Source organism: Oncorhynchus mykiss, chromosome 10 (assembly GCF_013265735.2).
Source record: "Oncorhynchus mykiss isolate Arlee chromosome 10, USDA_OmykA_1.1, whole genome shotgun sequence".
NCBI classification, from domain to species: domain Eukaryota; kingdom Metazoa; phylum Chordata; class Actinopteri; order Salmoniformes; family Salmonidae; genus Oncorhynchus; species Oncorhynchus mykiss.
This window is the reverse complement of record NC_048574.1, coordinates 53,539,538-53,561,038: the sequence shown is the minus strand read 5'-3', so window position 1 is coordinate 53,561,038 and position 21,501 is coordinate 53,539,538. Positions and strand designations below refer to the sequence as shown.

Genomic DNA, 21,501 nt, shown 5'->3' with positions numbered 1-21,501 from the left:
TATCTTCTCTCACTGCCGGCCACTGAGCTTCTTCTCACCATCACATTTGATAGTGAGTGGAAACGCCAAGCGGATGCTTCACATTTATACATCCGGCAGAAATATCTGCCTCATTGTTCTGTCTGTGCCTATACCCTGGTTTTAATGTCCATGCCTATACCACAGCGCAGCAGTTTGTTTTGCCTAATGAGCGTTGGGCCGGTAACTGAAAGTTTGCTAGATCGAATCCCAGAGCTGACAAGGTAAAAATATGTCGTTCTGCCTCTGAACAAGGCAGTTAACCCACTGTTCACAGGCTGTAAATAAGAATTTGTTCTAACTGACTTGCCTAGTAAAATAAAATAAAAAGCAGCCTGGCAAAGTTTCAAATTAAAGAAAAGCGTTTTACACTCCTTCTGATGAAAAATGGACTAAATTAGTTTAATTATTTTAGGAAATATCGGGACAATTGTCAAATTGTGTGTGTGAATGGGGGTGAACTGCAAACTTGTGGCGCAGCAGTCCAGGTCGCTGCGTCTCAGTGCAAGAGCTGTAACATATCCAGCTGTGATTGGATATGGGCGACGCACAATTGGCCCAGTGTAAACAATAATTTGATCTTAATTGACTTGCCAAGTTAAATAAAGGTTACATTTAAATAAATAAAAAATGCCCATAGTCCAATAAAGACATGTTATTGATAATTACAGTCAGCAGCCATATCACCTGGCATTCTTCTGCTCTCCCGGGTTGCACCCAGTTGGGCTTCGGAAGAGGTGATGAGGACACTGTTCTCAAAGGGTGCCACCCTTGCTAAAACTATAAACTGATGCCCTGATTGAGGACAAGTATTCCAGGGCAGGGCTGTGCAGACGTTTCAGTGGGCAGGGGCTCAAAATGTACCCCTCCCTGAAAAAAATTATCTACTTTAAACATTCATTTCTAGAAATTCATAACAGCCCCTCAAGCTAGCTCGATAAAATCATTTTTACTCATTGTGATTTATCTTAAATTCTTCTAAATAATAACTTCATAGTATAATATTATAACCCATGATATATGTCTGGCTGGCTAGTGGCCTGTGTGGATATTGTAGTATATTGTGGTTAGCTAGAGTCAACTAACTCTGTTGCTGCTGACACACCTGCAACTCAATACTGAAGAGATTTTGGCGTTAGGTCAGAGGATAGTTGATGCAGCCGCTCCTCTCCTCTCTTTTTGAGTCTCACTGCTGCGTGTATCAGCCAACCAGACCGAATCTTGATGATGATGTAAATCAAGTGTTATAAAGTGTTAATCAAATGTTATGCTGCTGTGGCAGTACTGTTGATATTTAAAGTATGTAGCTTGTCTCACACAAACACACCTATAGCTAGATGAGGTCTTGGGTTAGGTATTCTGGTCCTGCCTAACACACACATCGCAAGACATGCATGATCGGATACCGGGAGCGTGCAATCTCAGTGGACAGACCGGGAAACAGGCGCAACCAATCGCGAGCGAGATCCAGGGCAGACCAAAAGGCGAAACCAATGGACGGGGTGGGGGGGTGGCGAACTTGACGGCGACCTATACCAACCCCCAATGGGGCACTTGGTGATTGGGAGGGCAAAGGGTGAGGTGCTCAGACACAGTTAGGCCTCTATCTGTGCATGTGCCTGTCCCAGGGCTTTATCCCAAATGTCCAAACGAAAGTCCTACTCCGGTCCCTCATACTGTCATGGCCATCTAACCAAATTGACACCCCAATCTATAGTCACACAGCTCAAATACACTCACCGTGCTATAATTACTGTGTAATTATTCCTGTTAGTAAAATGTAGCATTGTAATTACAGTTTAGGGTTACTGCTGTAAGTACAGTGTAAAAATGACTAATAACAATACTTGTTAGACTGTACTCACAAGAATACTTGGCCTACACAGTAATCAGATTAAGTGTCACCAAATCAGATAGGAACTTTACACAGAGCAAATTAAACGTAAAATAAACAGCTGTTGGTCTCATTTTGTCACTTACACGAAACCCAAACAGGCTGCACGCGTGCGCCATTGTGCGCTATCGTGCATACATTTTTTTTTGCCCCCCCCCACACCAAACGCGATAACGACACGCAGGTTTAAATATCAAAACAACTCTGAACCAATGACATTAATTTGGGGACAGGTCGAAAAGCATTAAACATGTATGGCAATTTAGCTAGTTATCTTGCACTTGCTAGCTAACGTTAATTTGCCCTATTTAGCTAACTTGCTGCTGCTAGCTAATTTGTCCTGGGATATAAACATTGAGTTGTTATTTTACCTGAAATGCACAAGGACCTCTACTCCGACAATTAATCCACACATAAAACGGCCAACCGAATCGTTTCTAGTCATCTCTCCTTCCAGGCTTTTTCATCATTTAATTTATATGAAGATTGCATCTAAACTTTCATTTAAATTACCACAACTACCGGCAAAACAGTTCGTCTTTCAATCACCCACGTGGGTATAACCAATGAGGAGATGGCACGTGGGTATCTGCTTCTATAAACCAATGCGGAGATGGGAGAGGCAGGACTTGCAGTGCGATCTGCATCACAAGTTCTATTTTAGCCCTTGGCAACGCAGACGCTCGTTGGCGCGCTCGAGCAGTGTGGGTGCAATAATTGAATAACATGGATTTCAAAATTTATTTTGCGACACTCGCACACGCGACGTGTCCGGTCTGGTCAGCAAGTTACTGGCTTTATCGCTTCACCTTTCTTGCCCACTGAACCAGCCTGTCGATTATTCAAAAACAAACATCCCATTACTGACTAGACATACAGTATTCTACTAAATATTTTTTTCTAATTTCTTATGTTCTATCAGGCAAGATCTGAAAGACTAAATGTAACATTTGTTTTTATTATGAAAATATAGTTGTTTGCAATGACTCACATGATGATATATACAAATGAAAAACCTAAATTGTTTGAACACATATATAGCTAACAGGTGTAACTTCGAAGTGAATGTAGCAGTATGGTCCAGGCATAGGAGGCAACAAATGTGCAAATGTCCTAAGGACAGTTATCACAGCTGTGAGTTGACCCATTATCTTCCCTCTCATATGGTCCAATAGCCAGTTGTGTATCAGTAGAGCCCTCTATTAAGGTCTGAAACAATCTCTCAATATGAGGCTTCTTGTATTTTGTTAGTAAAACTTAGCATAATAGTTCTACTAATAATGATTCTGAATAATAACAATAGGACCATTATTTTTGGGGAAAATACATACTTCCCATCAAGTATTATTATTATTATTAATTAAGAATACATTTCTTTACTGAAAGGTGAAGAATCTGTAGTTTGTTATGATTTCAATAGCTTTTAAAAAGATCCTGTATAATAACCTTTTTTTGCAACATAGAGTATTTGTCAGCAAATAGCCTATGAATCTAAAACCATAAATTAAAATATTTTTTTAATTCAGGAAAATGATCGTTATAATACCATTATTGCATGTAAAGCATATGGCATTGGTAATTGCATCCCTAAACGATGTGTAATGTCTATTTCGTTAATACACAGACAAACAATTCGATTTTACTTCTGAAGTGAGAAAACATCAAAAGACAACATGTCAACAGGAACTTGAGGCAGTTTGCTGACAAATTTAGCACGTGCTTTGTAGTAGCCTACTAAATACTTCAAGGTTCTCCGTTAACTTAAGTTCGGTCTAGGGGCCTCCCGGGTGGCGCAGTGGTTAAGGGCGCTGTACTGCTGTGCCATCAGAGTCCCTGGGTTAGCGCCCAGGCTCTGTCGTAACCGGCCGCGACCGGGAGGTCCGTGGGGCGACGCACAATTGGCCTAGCGTCGTCCGGGTTAGGGAGGGCTTGGTCGGTAGGGATGTCCTTGTCTCATCGCGCACCAGCGACTCCTGTGGCGGGCCGGGCGCAGTGCGCGCTAACCAAGGTTGCCAGGTGCACGGTGTAGCCTCCAACACATTGGTGCGGCTGGCTTCCGGGTTGGATGCGGCGCTGTGTTAAGAAGCAGTGCGGCTGGTTGTGTATCGGAGGACGCATGACTTTCAACCTTCGTCTCTCCCGAGCCCGTACGGGAGTTGTAGCAATGAGACAAGATAGTAGCTACCACAACAATTGGATACAACGAAATTGGGGAGGAAAAAAATAATAATAAAAATTTAAAAAAAGTTCAGTCTAGGGGGGGGCACTTAAATTTCCCCGGTCATAAAACAAAACGTTGACATCCATTTCCTCCGCATTTGGCTTGTGCTTTTTCATCCAGGAACATCGCTTGCAGGCTGCCAAAGTTTGTGAGCAGTTGCAACTTGTAGAGACGATGCATATATTTTTCTCAACAATCATATCCATATGCATTCTGCAAACAGAAGTATGTGGATATACACTGCTCAAAAAATAAATGGAACACTAAAATAACACATCCTAGATCTGAATGAATGAAATATTCTTATTAAATACTTTTTTCTTTACATAGTTGAATGTGCTGACAACAAAATCACACAAAAATTATCAATGGAAATAAAATTTCTCAACCCATGGAGGTCTGGATTTGGAGTCACACTCAAAATTAAAGTGGAAAACCATACTACAGGCTGATCCAACTTTGATGTAATGTCCTTAAAACAAGTAAAAATGAGGCTCAGTAGTGTGTGTGGTCTCCACGTGCCTGTATGACCTCCCTACAACTCCTGGAGTCTGTGGTGCAAGATATACTGAGACATGATGTCCCAGATGTGCTCAATTGGATTCAGGTCTGGGGAACTGGCGGGCCAGTCCATAGCATCAATAGCATCAGCAGGAACTGCTGACACACTCATGCCACATGAGGCATTGTCTTGCATTAGGAGGAACCCAGGGCCAACCGCACCAGCATTTGGTCTCACAAGGGGTCTGAGGATCTCATCTCGGTACCTAATGGCAGTCAGGCCTCCTCTGGCGAGGGCTGTGCGGCCCCTCAAAGAAATGCCACCCCACACCATGACTGACCCAGCGCCAAACCAGTCATGCTCCAGGATGTTGCAGGCAGCAGAACGTTCTCCACGGCGTCTCCAGACACTGTCACGTTTGTCACGTGCTCAGTGTGAACCTGCTTTCATCTGTGAAGAGCACAGGGCGCCATTGGCGAATTTGCCAATCTTGGTGTTCTCTGTCAAATGCCAAACGTCCTGCACGGTGTTGGGCTGTAAGCACAACCCCCACCTGTGGATGTCGGGCCCTCATATCACCCTCATGGAGTCTGTTTCTGACCGTTTGAGCAGACACATGCACATTTGTGGCCTGCTGGAGGTAACTTTGCAGGGCTCTGGCAGTGCTCCTCCTGCTCCTCCTTGCACAAAGGCAGAGGTAGCGGTCCTGCTGCTGGGTTGTTGCCCTCCTACGGCCTCCTCCACGTCTCCTGATGTACTGGCCTGTCTCCTGGTAGCGCCTCCATGCTCTGGACACTACGCTGACAGACACAGCAAACCTTCTTGCCACAGCTCGCATTGATGTGCCATCCTGGATGAGCTGCACTACCTGAGCCACTTTTGTGGGTTGTAGACTCCGTCTCACGCTACCACTAGAGTGAAAGCACCGCCAGCATTCAAAAGTGACCAAAACATCAGCCAGGAAGCATAGGAACTGAGAAGTGGTCTGTGATCACCACCTGCAGAACCACTCCTTTAATGGGGGTGTCTTGCTAATTGCCTATAATTTCCAACTGTTGTCTATTCCATTTGCACAACATGTGAAATTTATTGCCAATCTGTGTAGCTTCCTAAGTGGACAGTTTGATTTTACAGAAGTGTGATTGACTTGGAGTTACATTGTGTTGTTTAAGTGTTCCCTTTATTTTTTTGAGCAGTGTACATTTCAGACGTGCTTTGGAATACCATTTGGAGAACTAGGGAGGAGCGGGTGGTTTAGGCCACTGCGACAGGGTGAAGTCTCCAATAACGAGCGTAGGAGTCTGAAAAAGAAAATGGAATAGATGCATAATGGCACGCGTAATGATGCCACGCGTAATGGACATTTGCCCTTGGTTAGCCAACTCACTGCGGTTGCTTCCATCTTGAAACAGACATCCATTCCAGGACAGATCAACGACTCTCGTCAAAATAATGCCAAATCGTTCTGGGAGAGCTTTTTGCTACGAAGAAGATCTGAGTTGTTGTCTATAATACCCTTAAGACACTATGAGATCAACCAGCAGATGTGTCGTACGTTACCAATGTCACAGGTAAGAATATTGCCAAATACCCCAACAAGTATTAGAATTTATTTGTACTTGGATGAGTAAATTATATGTTTATTTTTTAGAGGGTTCATCATGACGACTGCAAGACTGGTGCTGGAAAACAACATTTGCTTTGGGAAGTGTAGTAGTCCAGAGTGCAATACCAACAGCGAACACAGCGACCACACTTCTTGCATTTCAACTCCAGAGACTTGGCAAATTTGACTGGTGAGCAGTGAACGCATGAACACCACTCAGGTAGCTAAAGTGGTGACGATGTTGGAAGACTGTCCGTGCGAATTGAAAGGACTGTGCTCCCACAGCCGGCAAGGACCCTCTCTTTTTGATCCAATCTTAAATTGGTAACATACTGTAATGACCTGACTAGATCATAAAGGAACAATTGTCCAGACAGAGGATTGAGTTTACGAATTGACGGTTTATTAAACCAACTTTACACAGGCTACTGTTTGGCCGTAGCCCACGCCAAATAAATGAAGGACACCCCACAAACCAATCGTGACCTTCTCTTGTGAAGCCCAGACGTAAAAGGCTAAACCTGGTCTTAACTTCCAATGCTCCATCCCCCTGCCCAACCCCCCTCCACGCCACTCCGCCAACCGCCAGGATGCCCGGCATCAGAACATTTCAGTCATTCCCGTGATTGGCAGATAGCAGGTTGATTGGCATGTCGGACCCCGCGAACACTGGGTACTGGTAAGTATATATATATAAAATTTACAAATTAAGCATGTGTTTGAGTCCCCCAGATCAGAGGCAGTTGGGATGACCAGTGATGTTCTCATTATGTGTGTAATAAAATAAAATAAATCCTATCCTGCAAAGCATTCAAAATGTAACGAGTACTTTTGAGTGTCAGCCAAAATGTATAGAGTAAAACTACATCATTTTCTTTAGGAATGTAGTGAAGTAAAAGTTGTAAAAAATATACATAGTAAAGTACTGGTACTCCCCAAAAAAAAGACTTTCAGTTATTTTTTACACCACTTGTTACATCTAGTCTATGGATCCAGGCTGCGATGTGAGGAGTCTGACACTGAAGTATAGCCTACCAACTCTATTCTGTACCAATTACGGCAGTGGAATGTTGCATGTACTGTACAAACAATGATCAGAAAATAATTGAACCATTATACAGTAGAGAAGGAATAACTTGAGAAACATGCCCGATAGGAGTACACATTTGGCACTGTACCTCTGATCTACAATCAAGATGGTGGGCATGGACAGTCCGTCCTAATTTCTAACACATGGACATTATGAATTCTATGAAATGTTATTGTTTGTGTTGAAGTTGCCAATTCCAAAAAACAGCACTGCTCATCTGTCATTGTTTAAATAGTCAGTCAAAGTTCAGCATTCTAATCTAGTAAATGTTTGCAAATCAATCTCACATATATTTTGGAATGTAGCTACATGTAAAAATTTAACATTTAAAAAAATATAATAACTTCACAAATTGATCCCATACAGACAGCTTTCAGACAAATTCACAATCCACTGTGTATGAAGGTTTTCCAATGACATGGATATGACATTGTTGTGGTTGTCACTTCAGTCAAAGCTACAGCTTCCTTATGTGCTTCGATGGTCGGTAAGTTTTTGTTTTAACACACTGCCACCTGGTGGCATAAACTCTGATCAACAGGTAGTTTTAGTTGGTAGGACGACAGATGACAAGACTAGGGCAGAAAGCACATTGTCCTTGGCCTAATATACAGCTGCTTAACGCTTTAACATATCAACTTCACTGTACAATGACAATAGGCTTCAATTCCAGCCAACATGTTTTAAAGCGAGCCATAGTTATAAGTTGGTGATCAAAGATACTCATATTTTGACAGACTTGCTATAATGTTCCAATATGTGTTTGATGCCCAATCTAACCAACTGAATCAATTCCTCAAAAAGAATAATGCAAAGACAGTGCATTTTTTTGTAGTAGTTTATATTTTGTTGCATAAAATAATGATATAAAATACTTCAATCGCATTAAAAATATTTGTCTACAAAACAGGATAAACTCTGAAAATAAATATTGCTGTGCAACTTGAATGTATTGTCATTACAGGTAGAGAGATGGATCAAGAACTCTTTTTATAGATTAAACTTCACTTGAACGGAGTTACAATTATGTAGGCTTTAGGTTGGCTAGCTCAAGGCCGTTTCAATAGAAAATGCATAATTCTTTCCGCCCAAACCTTGAGGCCATCACTGACATGTGATTGGTTAAGTAAAAGTAAAGCTTAAACACCACTGCTTTTGCCAATCAAACATCTCACATCTGTGATTACTTTGAGGAAGGGAGAGAAATAAGATTGCGTTGTTTAAGTGAAAGCATTCAAACAGGTCCTACATTTGTTTTTTCTCACACTACTGAGCCAAGCCAAACTCAGTTGGCCCAGTTACACATCCACTAGTTCCTGGAACCTTGCTGAAAAGGACAATGTGAAGCCAGCACAAATTGCTTTGGGAGTGCACAATAGTGTGAAAGGGGTATTAGTTAGTTAGCCTACTACACAGGCTGTCATAGGATTCAAAACACATATTTTGACAAGTAAAAAAGCTTTGCACTTTGTCAAATCACTCACATTTGGAAAGCAACAGAATGGTGATTCTTGATTTTACACGGTCATATTCTAAAAACAGTTACCATCCTGCATGTCTGCAGGTTTTTAAATAAAGTCCAAGTAGAAGGTATCAAGGTTTGTAGACACCAGCGCAGCTCTTTCTGCCTTTGTTAAAACAGTGCACTACATGTTACGGTATTCCTTTCCCATGCAATACCTTAAAAGACTCACTACAATGGTTGACAATCCTAAATAATAATACTTCAGTTTTTTTTGTCTTGCATCCTTTTAAACATGTATTTGAATGGTTGTGCTCTACATTTAGGAAAATATAAATATACTTTTTGGCTAAACAAAATACTTCAGATACTGTAGTTACAAAATATACCACTTTGTGGACTCTGGATAGAGTAATTTCCTGCACTTGTTTGCCCCTATACTTTGACACCACACACACAACCCAACAAATTGTATACAAAACAAATTGTATCAGACTGTTTAAAGAAATAACAGTATAGCTTAGTTTAAAACAGAACAGTTCTAAATGGAGTCCACAAAAAGCTCATTGATTTGAGATTAAATTACTTGTGGTAAAACTGTTATTGGAGTCAAAAGTGTTTGCTATGCCTCCCGCAACCAACAACCTTCCCTTCCAAATGGTAGTGTAGGTTGAGCAGTTGTATTCAATTACTCAATTTCAATTCACTTACATGGAATCAACCGATAGGCCAGATCATGGCATATTGAAAAAGCCAACCAGCTTCACGCAAGGCTTGCCACTACACACAGTGCCTCTTAATTGGATATGCATTGCATGCCTTATATTTCTCTAAGGGCTAAAAGTACTGTAAAAAAAAAAAAAAAACTTAAATTTTGGCACAAAAATGACAATTAAGAAAGCAACTTAAATTCATAACATAATTATTAATTTGTTAAATAGACCTACTTCATTGGCCATCCAGAGTTGTTTAGCACCAGTGACATTTTGCACCACTTATTTTCCAGGAGGAAATATAAAAATAATAAGGGCCAGTTTCCCCAGACAGAGAGAAAATCTACTCCTGGACTAAAAACTAATGTTCAATGGCACATGAATCTCCTATAATAAAAGTGTATTTTAGTCCTAAAGGTAGATTAAATATTAAGATAGTTGTGCGTTTTATTCTTGTTGCTTTTATCTTATTCCCTTCTGAAAATAACAGGTGCAAACACTCCCTTGTTGTCTAGTTTAGACTTGTCTAGTTTAGACTTGGGTAACTATTCAGTAGGGTTGGCCACGTAACAACCAGCATAATATTGCTGTCAAGGCATCATGAAGACATCAACAGCAAACAATTACTATGGTAACTGACCTATCCCTTTTATGCCTATGGGAGTATTTATATCGTTGCAATTCACTATCATGAACAGTTGAGACAGTGTTTTACATTTCAGTTCTGTTACTCTCATTTTCATGACAACTGACAATCTGAGACTTGACTAACATTTCTCTTCTAATACTCCGCATTCAGTAAAGACTATGGTTGGGGGGGTTGAGTGTTTAAAATAAGAATCAGCTAAACACCTCTTACTTCAAAAAGGTGTGTTCCAGAGCCTTCAACAGGGAGAAAAATTGTTTGCTTTTGGCCTTACATTTTAAAGTATATAATACAAATGCTCTTAAATATAGTTGTAGATAATGCAATAACTGAGATAATACTGTATACAGAAAGTCTTAACGCTTCACATTCGTACCCATATACGTGTGGAAAAAGATTGCTAAGAGCCTAAATTCAAACACAATGGCTGTACAGTAACATGCTATACATGAGTCAGAGCTCAGGATTTCCTCAGGATTTCAGCTTCACAGCTCTGTATGGGTCTTGACTGACAGTTGTTCTGAACTTGAGCACCGCGCGCGACAAGAAGTTGCCTTCATCCCTCCCGCTATAATTGGTTAACTTTAGCAAATGTTTTGTTGTCTGAGTGAGGGAAAGGCTGTAAATTATGAGGATGATTATACCACTCTGATGTCATACAACCAAGCCAAACACCTGTGAGTCTACTTCACATTACCATATCAACTCAAGTAATATAGTGTCAACATGTATATTACATGTTTGATGTACAGATGACATGGCATTATAACCTGGGTTGTCCTGAACAGAATGAGCCTATTTGTTGTATCGTGATAAATTTGCAGGACCATGCATCTGAATGCACACGACTCCATTCTATGCGCACCAAAATGATTATCTGCTTCTCTGAATTGCCTTGTGAAGGCCTAACACTGTGAGTACATATTTTATGATTTAGCTAGTCATGTTGGCAATAGAACAATCTTTCACGTTATGCCCACCTGACCCAGATTGCGATTTATAATGGACCGGTTTTGGATTGCGTAAACAACAGTAATTGTGTAAAGACGGGGATGCAGGGCTGTGTTCCCAACAAAAAACTACATATGTGCGTGCTCTAGTTCCTCAACGGCACAGCTAGGAGAGAAGAAAAAAAAAGCACCTTAAAGTTGAAGACTCTTCTTTGAGTCATAAAAAGTGCATTGAAATTACTTCGGAACTGTGCACACTTTGGAGAAGCCACTTGGGAACACCAATTAGATCTCTCACTTGTCATTTTTTTTGTCTTATGTTGTACCTAACCCAAATTTTCCAATAATATTTTTTTATCATGTAACTGAATGTATCCAGATTATTTAGATTTCGTTATCAACAAATGCGGAGAAAAGTACATTGAAAGTAAAATGCACAAAAAATGTAATGTTTGGATTCAGTCTTGTGTCCTCAGCTTTAGTGTGATAATTTCCCAATAACTAACCAAACTGTTCCCTTTTAATTGCTACCTTGGTTATGCATTCCATATTTCAATTTCTCCCTATAGGTCAATTCCCATGAGTCTAAGGGGTTAATTAATATACGTCTATAACAGTATTAACAATCAGTCAGCCACTGCACAAAATACTGTAAATACTGCACAATATACACCATTGGCAAGGTCCTCACCATTTGTGCTCAATTGCCTGAAAATGTAAGGGCAGTGAGCATTTTGAATAGTAGATCCAGAGCTGAAAAATTACATTTCTGTGAGAAACACTGCAACACACCTATATACATTACTGCCTTACTCTAAATTGAATTATTCACGATCACCACAACAAAGCCTGAGAATTACATTCGCAGTTGATTAATGAACTTGGTAAGTTTCTTAGCATTGATGTAACCTCACTTATGTCACTTTTGTGCTTTGACACTAAGTTGCATAAACATTATTGCATTATTGAGGGGATTTCATTTTGAAGCGATAACGGACACGTTATGTCAACTTTGTCACCCATGTCAGAGAAGTACTTTAGAGGTACTTCATTTTAAAGCATTCTACATGCATTGTTCAGATTGTCTGACATCAGGGCGTATTTTGTGTGCATGTTTGGGGAGCACCTCATAGTGAGGAATTTTCCAAGCTCAGTGGGCCCTGAGGATGTTATGTCACCTTGACAGAGTCAGATTTCTTGGTTTCACAGAGTAGAGTGACATAGGGCACTCCGATGAAGGCCCATTTCTCGTTGGGCCAGAACATGATGACCGGGCCTCGTTCGGGGGCCTCTGTGGCGACGTCGAAGTAGGCGAAGCACACACAGCCCAGGTAGGAGGCTAGGCAGATAAGGATGTGCCTGTGGGAACAAGAGTCATGGGGTCAGGACCGAAAACATTTGGTGTATCTCAACAAACTTGAGTGGCTTCCCTTCCTCATCTCCTTTCTTCTATCTGCACTGACGTGAAAGAACTTGCCCAGTGGGCAAAAATGGTTGTAAGGACGTTCATAATGACAATTTCAACCAGCTTCTGGTTATAACATGTTTTCAACTAGTTTAGTCTGCTGGGTGTCAGGAAAAATGACATTTTTAAATACAGAAAGTGTGAAGACAATTTCATGTTTTTAATCTTCATGTATCTTTTCCTTCTTAAAAACAGCAGGTGCAATTTCCAACCATTGCTGTCCTCTGGTGACCCAGATCAGTACCTGATTAGGACTTTGAAAACAAAGGTGTTGCAGGTTTCATCCCACAGGCTTAGAATCAAATAGCCCTACATTAGAGTGGTTAATAAAATACTTCAAGCTTCTTAAAAAGGGAAAATAATTCTGAAAGCCATTGTCATAAGAATATGTGTCATCATCATGTGTGCACCATGTGTGATGGAACGTCAAGGGGACCCCATTTAAAAGGATTACATTAAAACGGTAGCTACCCATCTTTCCCACTAATTTGAGATTGAGGCATATACAGTAGCTGGATCTACATATCAGACAGTGTGGTGCATGGACTCATCTCACCATTAGACCACTTTTGAGGTCTGAAAACATTGTCACTTAAACGATTCATTTATTTTATTTATCTTAGTTGAATTCACTGACTAAGTCACTCTGGATAACAGTGTCGGCTAAATGACCAAAATGTAAATGAAAACTCTCTCAATGACCTTTCATGCAGTTTCAAGCTCACCAAGCACAGTGTAGGTAGGGGAAGTTGACAGAGGACCACATCTCACAGAAGATCTTGTCACTGATCCAGCAGAGGAGAGCCAGAGCCCACCAAAACCCAGAGATAAGCCCCAGCTTGAATACACGTGGGTTCTCACACCTGCAAACACCACACAATAACATATTGGCAATGCATAAGTACCCACACAAAGACATATACGTGACACACACTATTCAAATGTTAGCAAGAAAACACACACACAAACACTTCATGGCTTGAACTACAGCCAACACGAAACCACATGCCAGTACAACTTCCAGTAAATGCCCATACATATGACTTCTGATTGCATTTCAAATAAAAGAGCTTCAAACAATAGGAAGCCATGCATGTAAAAAGCAATGGGAAATGAAATATCCCATTTTCATTTTAGTCATTTAGCAAATGCTCTTATCCAGAGCGACTTACAGGAGCAATTAGCGTTAAGTGTGTTGCTCAAGGGATTTTTCACCTCGTCTGTTTGGGGATTCAAACCAGCAACTTTCCGGTTACTGACCTGTTGCTCTTAACCACTAGGCTACCTGCCGCCATAGTCAACTAAAATCCCTATACAGATTTTGAATCTGGTATAAAAATAATAACAAGCAGGTAGACTCCCCTCAGGTAAATGCTTCCAATTCAGTCAGACAGTAGTTGTGTACTGCCATTTACAAATACACACACTGCATGAGCAGTATTTAACTGAGCCTCAGTCCCATGTCACATTGACGGGCGACTCGGCCTGACAGGGGAAATGAAGTGTGGCGATGGGCCGTGTCGTGACATGTGGCCTGTACTGGGACGAGAAACCATTAAATCCTCAACACCGACCACTTATCGCAGGCATTTTGCTGATATCGTTCATTACAAAAAGTAGGCTGTACTAGAGAAATGTGAAGTTTGCTAATATGGGTGACTGTTAATGGGACAATTGATGGCTACAACCATAAAACTTGTAGTAGTAGTTTAAAGGATAATACATAAAAATAAAATAAAAAACTGTGGTGCATATTAATGCTATAAAATTGTTCTATTTAATCGCATCAATTCAGGCAATTTATCACGATATGGATTTTTGTTCATTTCGCCCAGCCTAGTCTGTACATCTGGCTAATTAAGCACAGAGAAGGGGAAACGCATGCACAAGAGAACGAGCAGTAAAAGAGGAAGTGCAAAAATAAAGAGACGGGACAAAGACAGTGTCAGGAAATAGAATGTCAGAAGAACTGTGGTAGAACTATTAACTCATATCAGCACATTTCGATGCAACTTTGAGCTTGAAGGAGACATACATACGCATGTTAAAAAAAACACAGGGACTATTGGTAGTGAAATGACAATGGGGTCGTTCCACAAAATGTGTAACTTGTTGAAAAAAATACACTTGATTTTAACATTGTCATGAAGTGCACATTTTCAACTTCATAACATGTAAAAAAAAGATTTAAAAAAAAGATTTAAAAAAAATTGTTTTCCCGTCTCAAGAAGTTAAAATAGGCCTATAGTAAGTGAGTATTAAGTGCCAAATAAAGTAACAGGGTGGAGCGTAACAGGCCATAAATCAGCCATAAATCCCCTTGTGACAGGGGGAATGGAAGCTGGTTGTGTGCAACAGGGGAGGGGCAATTGAATGCAAGTTTGTTTGTTAAGATATATTTATTTTTGTAATAGTAACACCATATTGGGCTCCTGAGTGGCACAGAGGTCTAAGGCACTGCATTTCAGTGCTAGAGGGGTCACTACAGACCCTGGTTCGATCCCTGGCTGCTGTGATTGGGAGTCCCATAGGGCGGCGCACAATTGGCCCAGTGTCATCCAGGTTAGGACTTGGCCAGGGTAGACCATCATTGTAAAATAAGATTTTGTTCTTAACTGGACTTGCCTAGTTAAATAAAGGTTCAAATAAAACATTTATTCAAATGAAAGTTCAGTTCATAGAACAGGGTTGATCTTAAAATGAGGGCCAGGTTTTTTTTAACAGTCCCTAAATCACATGAAATAAATTAATAAATCTTCATAAATTACTTTTTCAAAGCAACAAAATAACTAGGGATTTCCAATGATTATGAAAACCGAGGAATCTGGGGAGTAAGTGAGTTAAAATCCTCCTAGAAGTCAAAGAGAGTGATTTTTTTTGTACTTTAGTAAGTCTTTGTCCCTCCATCCTTATACGCAAACTCAAACAGCACTGACCCAATTTTGACCAAACTTGGTGAATGATGCATCTCACCATAGAGATTTGTCATTTACAAAATTGCACTGATTGGCACAAGGCAGGAACTATGGTAATTAACTGAAATTTGTGAGTCACATCAGAGAGGAAGAGGCGAAGTACAGGGTGTGGATTAGGGAAAGGGGGATACCTAGTCAGTTGTACAACTGAATACCTTCAACTGAAATGTGTCTTCCGCATTTAACCCAACCCCTCAATCAGAGATGTGCTGTGGCCTACCTTAATCGACATCCACGTCTTCGGCACCCGGGGAAGTGGGTTAACTGCCTTGCTCTGGGGCAGAACGACAGATTTTTACCTTGTCGGCTCGAGGTTTCGATCCAGCAACATTTAGGTTACTGGCCCAACACTTTAACTAGCTGAAGAGCCTGGTACCCAGGCTAACTGTCTTCCATTTTTTTAAGAAATGTATTTTCATTGTTAGAGCGACTTGAGCATCTGGTCAATATAATGGATAGTCATGGGGGACGACATGTTTACTGTTGCCTTGTTCATATTTTGATTTATTGAATTTTAAAGGGCACTTCATTTAATTTAATAGGCTTTTAAAATGCAATATTGGTGCACAATCTCTACTAAAAATATCCAAACGGACTCATTTCGTGGACGACCCACCTACTAGCGACACAGGTACCAATTAATATATGCAGACAAAAGACTAATCTCCATTGCGATGTAAACTCTTACTTACAGGTAACTGCCAAAATAAAGGAAATACAACAGTGTTTTAATAGGGAGTTGGGCCACCACGAGCCAGAACAGCTTCAATGCGCCTTGGAATAGATTCTACAAGTCTCTGGAACTCTATTGGAGGGATGCAACACCATCCTTTCACGAGAAATTCCATTATTTGGTGCTTTGTTGATGGTGGTGAAAAATGCTGGTCTCAGGTGCCGCTCCAGAATCTCCCATAAGTGTTCAATTTGGTTGAGATCTGGTGACATAGTGAAACATCAGCAAGTTGAGCAGTCTTTGTCACCAGCCAAACGTGCCCCAACAATCAACTCTTTCAAAGTCACTGAGATCTCTTCTTCTAGCAAAAATAATGGCAACTGGATCTGCTTAGCATTTCTATACACTAAGCATGAGGAGATGATAATTCCACACCTGTGTGCAAGCACCTGCTTTCAATATACTTTCTGTCTGTCTGTCTGTCTGATGAAGCTACTCTCACCCCAAGGTATAAAAAGGAAAACGCACACAAAGATAATAGAATGAAAGCAAGATGCACCACATATATTAAATAGTTCCCTTTTCAAGTGCTTCCCCGAAGTTACAACCAGGAATAGTCAGAGATCCTATATGTTCCTTTAGTTCAGGATGAGGCCATTCTAAACTGGGCTCTATGATAAAACATACGTAGAACACAAATCATGCATTAACAGTGATTTAAAAATAATAAAAAAATTCACCCACTTAGCAAGATTATGAAGAAAATAAAAAAAATTGGTTTGAAATGTATTGCGTAAATAACAGATGTTATCTGTCACTATCATTAAATGTGAAGACTTATCAAATTAGTTCTCTAGGTTTAATTATTAAGGGATTAAACTAATCATGTAAACATTAATTCACTAGGAAGTCAGGGCACCACGAAAAATGTTGAGATGTAGAGTTATAATTTTCCGAATATAACGCTTCAGATATTTTAATATTACAGTCTTCTATTAATGAATTATTACCTCATCAGTTCTCATTACTGAATGTCGCAACCCCTTAGATATCTGCACGAACCCTAGCCTAAATCATGAATCAGCGATAGTAAATAAATAATTAAGCCAATTTTGTATAACTAACTAACCACACAGAATTACACAACAAACAAACAGTAGATATTTGGGTTACTACATTATACAAAGAAAAAGTCTCTAGCTGATGAAGCTAATATGACTGCTTGGTAGACAAAGGAAAGGGGTGGGGACTGAGAAAGAGCGGGAAAGACAAAATGGATTCACTACACACAGTTGATAATTATATTAATTGAAATGCTAATCCTTTTCACATGAACGGCCACTCATTCAAGAATAATTGCAATGTATATATTTATGCCCGTATGTCGTTATTTTTTTCTCTGTTGGAATCGCGGTCAGTTCATCAGAGTCTCTTGTTAACTTCCCCAGAAGTCACAATGTCCTTCGTGGTTGTAGTTTTCTCCGTGGCTCTGGATAGTGTCTGTTGTAATGGATACGTCAGGTGTAACATGTTCTTAGATTAGATGTTTTGGGGGTTGTGGGTATTCTCGTCCTAGGTTTACGTAATTTCTAGCTGCAGACTAGTAATTCTACGTCTAGGATTTGTAGCCAGTCCAATGTGGGGACTCCATCCTGGCGTTCCATTACTTAATGTATATTTTGTAGGAAGTGGGTTTTATACTCTGTGGAAGAAGGGGAGGTTCTATGACGCCTAATGTGATGTCTGGGCTCACGGGTGTGTGGCAATCGACTAGTTAATCTTTATATAAAAATCCATACGCTCATTTAGAAGGTTAACATCACATCTTTTCACAAATAGTTTCATGTTTAAACACATACGTTTCACAATATTTAGATGTAAACCTGACAGCTGGGAAATGTACACTTTAAGAGATACAGTTGTGTGTTTCCTGTCCTTCATGAGATCACCAAATGAAAAGCACTCGTCATAACTGTCCCCTAAGTGTCCACGAACATTCCCACATTCTCAAAAGTAGAAACATTTATTTAATTACTCAAACTTTTGATGTCCAAGGATCTCTCTGTGTTCCAAAGTTTACATTCCAATCTCGAACACTACAGAGCATAGGGGCAGAGTATTTTATGACCGACCATAAAACAGTCGACTTCCCAGTCTATGAGAGAGAGCACGCTGTAGAGCGGACCCCCCTGTAACCTGATCCCTCAGATCGTCACAGGAGAGTTATGACAAGTCCTTCATTGCTGAACAATGACTTCAAATTGTTAATAAAAACAATGCACTTAGCGTTTGACATGAGAGCGCTAAGTGTTTTAGTTCAATAAGAGTGGGTAAGATGCTAAGCTATTGGCTCAGTTGATAAACTAGAGGGAAATGTTAACGGAGTTACAAAATCAATTGTGATGTACTAGAAGGCAGCAGGGCATGTTTCAAAGGGTCTCCTGCAGGAACTGTCATCCATTTAGCAGAACTACGAAAACAAAACAACAATATCAATGACTGGCCGTGTGAGCTATGTCAAGAATCAGAAACAAGTAGAACAATGGATGAATCAAGGCTAAATGCTTTAAGTGAGTCAGTCTTGTAGGAAAAGGAAAAAACATCATGCACCCACTTCCACACAGGTGCATATACACAAACCGACACGCGCACATGACAGGAATGGCCCTTTGTGCTGCTATTTGGAAGAATGTTATTTCCTTCAACATTGACAGCAACACACTATTGAACAGGCTCAAAGTAACACCATGCAAAATAGGTGACACATAACCATAGTCAAAAATGTGGACTCTCCAAAATGTGACGAACTTGTTTTCTGTCTAAATGGTTTTCTGTGTGTTAACTGCTACTACACTCTGACCTAAAAACATTTAGAAATGTACTTAACACTGACTGAGTGTTGCCCATTACTGGTTGAAAATTACTACACTACAACATAGTGTTGTCACGATACCAGTATCATGAAACAAGAAGCAGACTGAACTCCATGGTCCTTTAACAACCTGTCACCAATTGTGTGCCTAGTTTAGAAATAAAAACCTGCCTCTGGATGACAACTCTTTTCCCTGGGAAATTGAGTCCACTTCATGTGTTGCTTACTTGCCATGAAACTTGTGACATCACTATAACATTACACTTGTCACTTTCGTAAAGCACTGGGAATTGTTGAGGCTTACATATTATCCAACACTAAATCATATTAATTGAGGTAAGGTTTTGATGTAGAATCCGCAAAGTGAGGCAAATCGCTATTTTCAATGTGAGTGAGAGGAAGACATTATCCCTGAGGCTCAACTTTGCGGCTTTCGCGTGCATACCCACACACACGTCCACTATCGCATGTGAACACACACCGAAACACACCTTGTGCGCCTCATTAGATACAGTTTCAAAACATTCAGAAGTCTGGAGTACTATCTATTTCACATTCACTCAGCAACAGGCCACAAATTATTTTATAAAAAATAATCCTTACATTTGAGGGTGTATTCTTTCATTCAGATCCATTACATTCCAATTCAGAAGATTAATTGACATTCATATCCAGAAGATTTTTTTTCCAATTAATTAATTACATTTCAATGCTCTTCCTGGAATGGACTTGACACCAACCCTGGTTTCTACATAGGCCTACAGTATAAGGCCCCTCAGAGAGAACTAACGACTCAATGTCAATGTGCCTTCTGTTATTTAATGGATTCATAAATTATTTAATCTGTGGTGGCTTCTCAATCATAATTTAGCTGGACAGCAAACTCAACTAGCTGTAGGCCCTATACAATAGGACAGATTTGTGGACTCAAGTCACATGACTTGGACTAAAGTCACAAAATTGATGACTTGAGACTTGACAAGGAGTCTCAAGACTCGGGACTCGACTTTGACTTGAGACTGATGACTTGAAATTATCTGGCCATGTTTTGTCACTCATTTTGTGGCAGAGTCACTAGTGAAATGCAAATTATTGTTCCATGTATAAATGGTATGGATATAGCAATTTGGTCTCCCAAGGGGAGGCTTTGCAGTCTTGCTCTCTACCGGTGTCTGTTCAGATGGGACAGGTTAAGCCTGATACAGAGGCTATTTCTTTTGGGCTATTGCCCATGTATATTTTGTATGATATAGCACTTTCCCATCAACCCGTCTTGCCTTCTGCTGATTTCATGCCCTTATAACTGCTACAAGGTTCCCATTTTACAATTACATAATCAAAATGTGTTGTAGACAAAATAATGAAAAAGGCTGTCTGGTAGCCTCAATAAAAAGAGAAAGATTTTTAGTTGAACAAGTCATCGCATGTATAGATTTGATTTTTTACTTGACTTCAGACATGACTTAAAAACTTTGCTCGACTTGAATTGACTTGCTCTTAGAATGCACGACATGGACTTTTCTTTTTTTAACTAGGCAAGTCAGTTAAGAACAAATTCTTATATACAATGACGGCCTACCAAGAGGCAAAATGCCTCCTGTTGGGACGGGGGCTGGGAAATTGACTCGACCTGTTCTACTTGGGACTCGACGTGAGATGGATCTTGTGACTTAAGACTTGCTTGTGACTCAAATAATAGTGACTTGGTCCCACTTCTGCAACAGGATGTACCAGCTAGTCTATTGCATGTGATATTTGTTGGTGTTTGTTCTTAATAACTCACCTGTTGAAGTAAACAGTAAATCATTCTCACCTTTTGAGCTCAGTAATGAGCAGAACGGTGCAGGGGATACCCAGAGTCATCAGAGACACCGAGTTGATGACGGGCTTAACGAAGGCCAAACCAGTGGTGATCCCGGACAAGATGCCGATGACCACTTTGAACCTTGACCTAGAAGGCAAAGACCACAGAGCAAAACATACTGGCAAAGCTGCATCTGCTTTATTTAGAATGTGATGAGCACTGGGAAGAGTGCGACATGGGAATATAGTGCACAAACAGAAAAACAGTATAAAATAACAAAAACAGCTGTATATTGAGGATTCAAATAGATGCAATTTATCTGAAGATTTGAAAAATCCTTTATTTTGATGTAGGACAGTTTAGCCAGGATACCCATGCAAAGCCACCAACACAGGAAACACTTCACATCAATCCAAATGCACTGGATCAAAATGCAGTGTGCAATGGTAGGTCCAAAAAGTTCAGTAAAGTGCAAGCCCAGACCAGGCTGGATTTCAGAGATGTGATGGCTTTGGTTACAAAGAAGGACAAACAGTGCCTTCAGAAAGTACTCACACTCCTGGACTTTTTCCACATTTTGTTGTGTTACAGCCTGAATTTAAAATGGATA

The 21,501-nt window shown here is 40.2% G+C and overlaps 1 protein-coding gene across 1 annotated transcript in view; it reads right to left on the bottom strand.

Moving 5' to 3' along the window:
- Nucleotides 1-7,035: 7,035 nt before the first annotated feature.
- The window catches only part of LOC110534272 (alkaline ceramidase 2), a 31,151-nt gene continuing 16,685 nt past the window's right edge, over nucleotides 7,036-21,501 (bottom strand). Inside the window, exons 4-6 of the mRNA XM_021619034.2 lie at nucleotides 20,901-21,038; nucleotides 13,293-13,430; nucleotides 7,036-12,461 (exon numbers count right to left, since the gene is read on the bottom strand). Coding sequence (XP_021474709.1) covers nucleotides 12,272-12,461; nucleotides 13,293-13,430; nucleotides 20,901-21,038 — 466 coding nt within the window. The 3' untranslated portion in view covers nucleotides 7,036-12,271. The remainder of the gene's footprint in view (nucleotides 12,462-13,292; nucleotides 13,431-20,900; nucleotides 21,039-21,501) is intronic.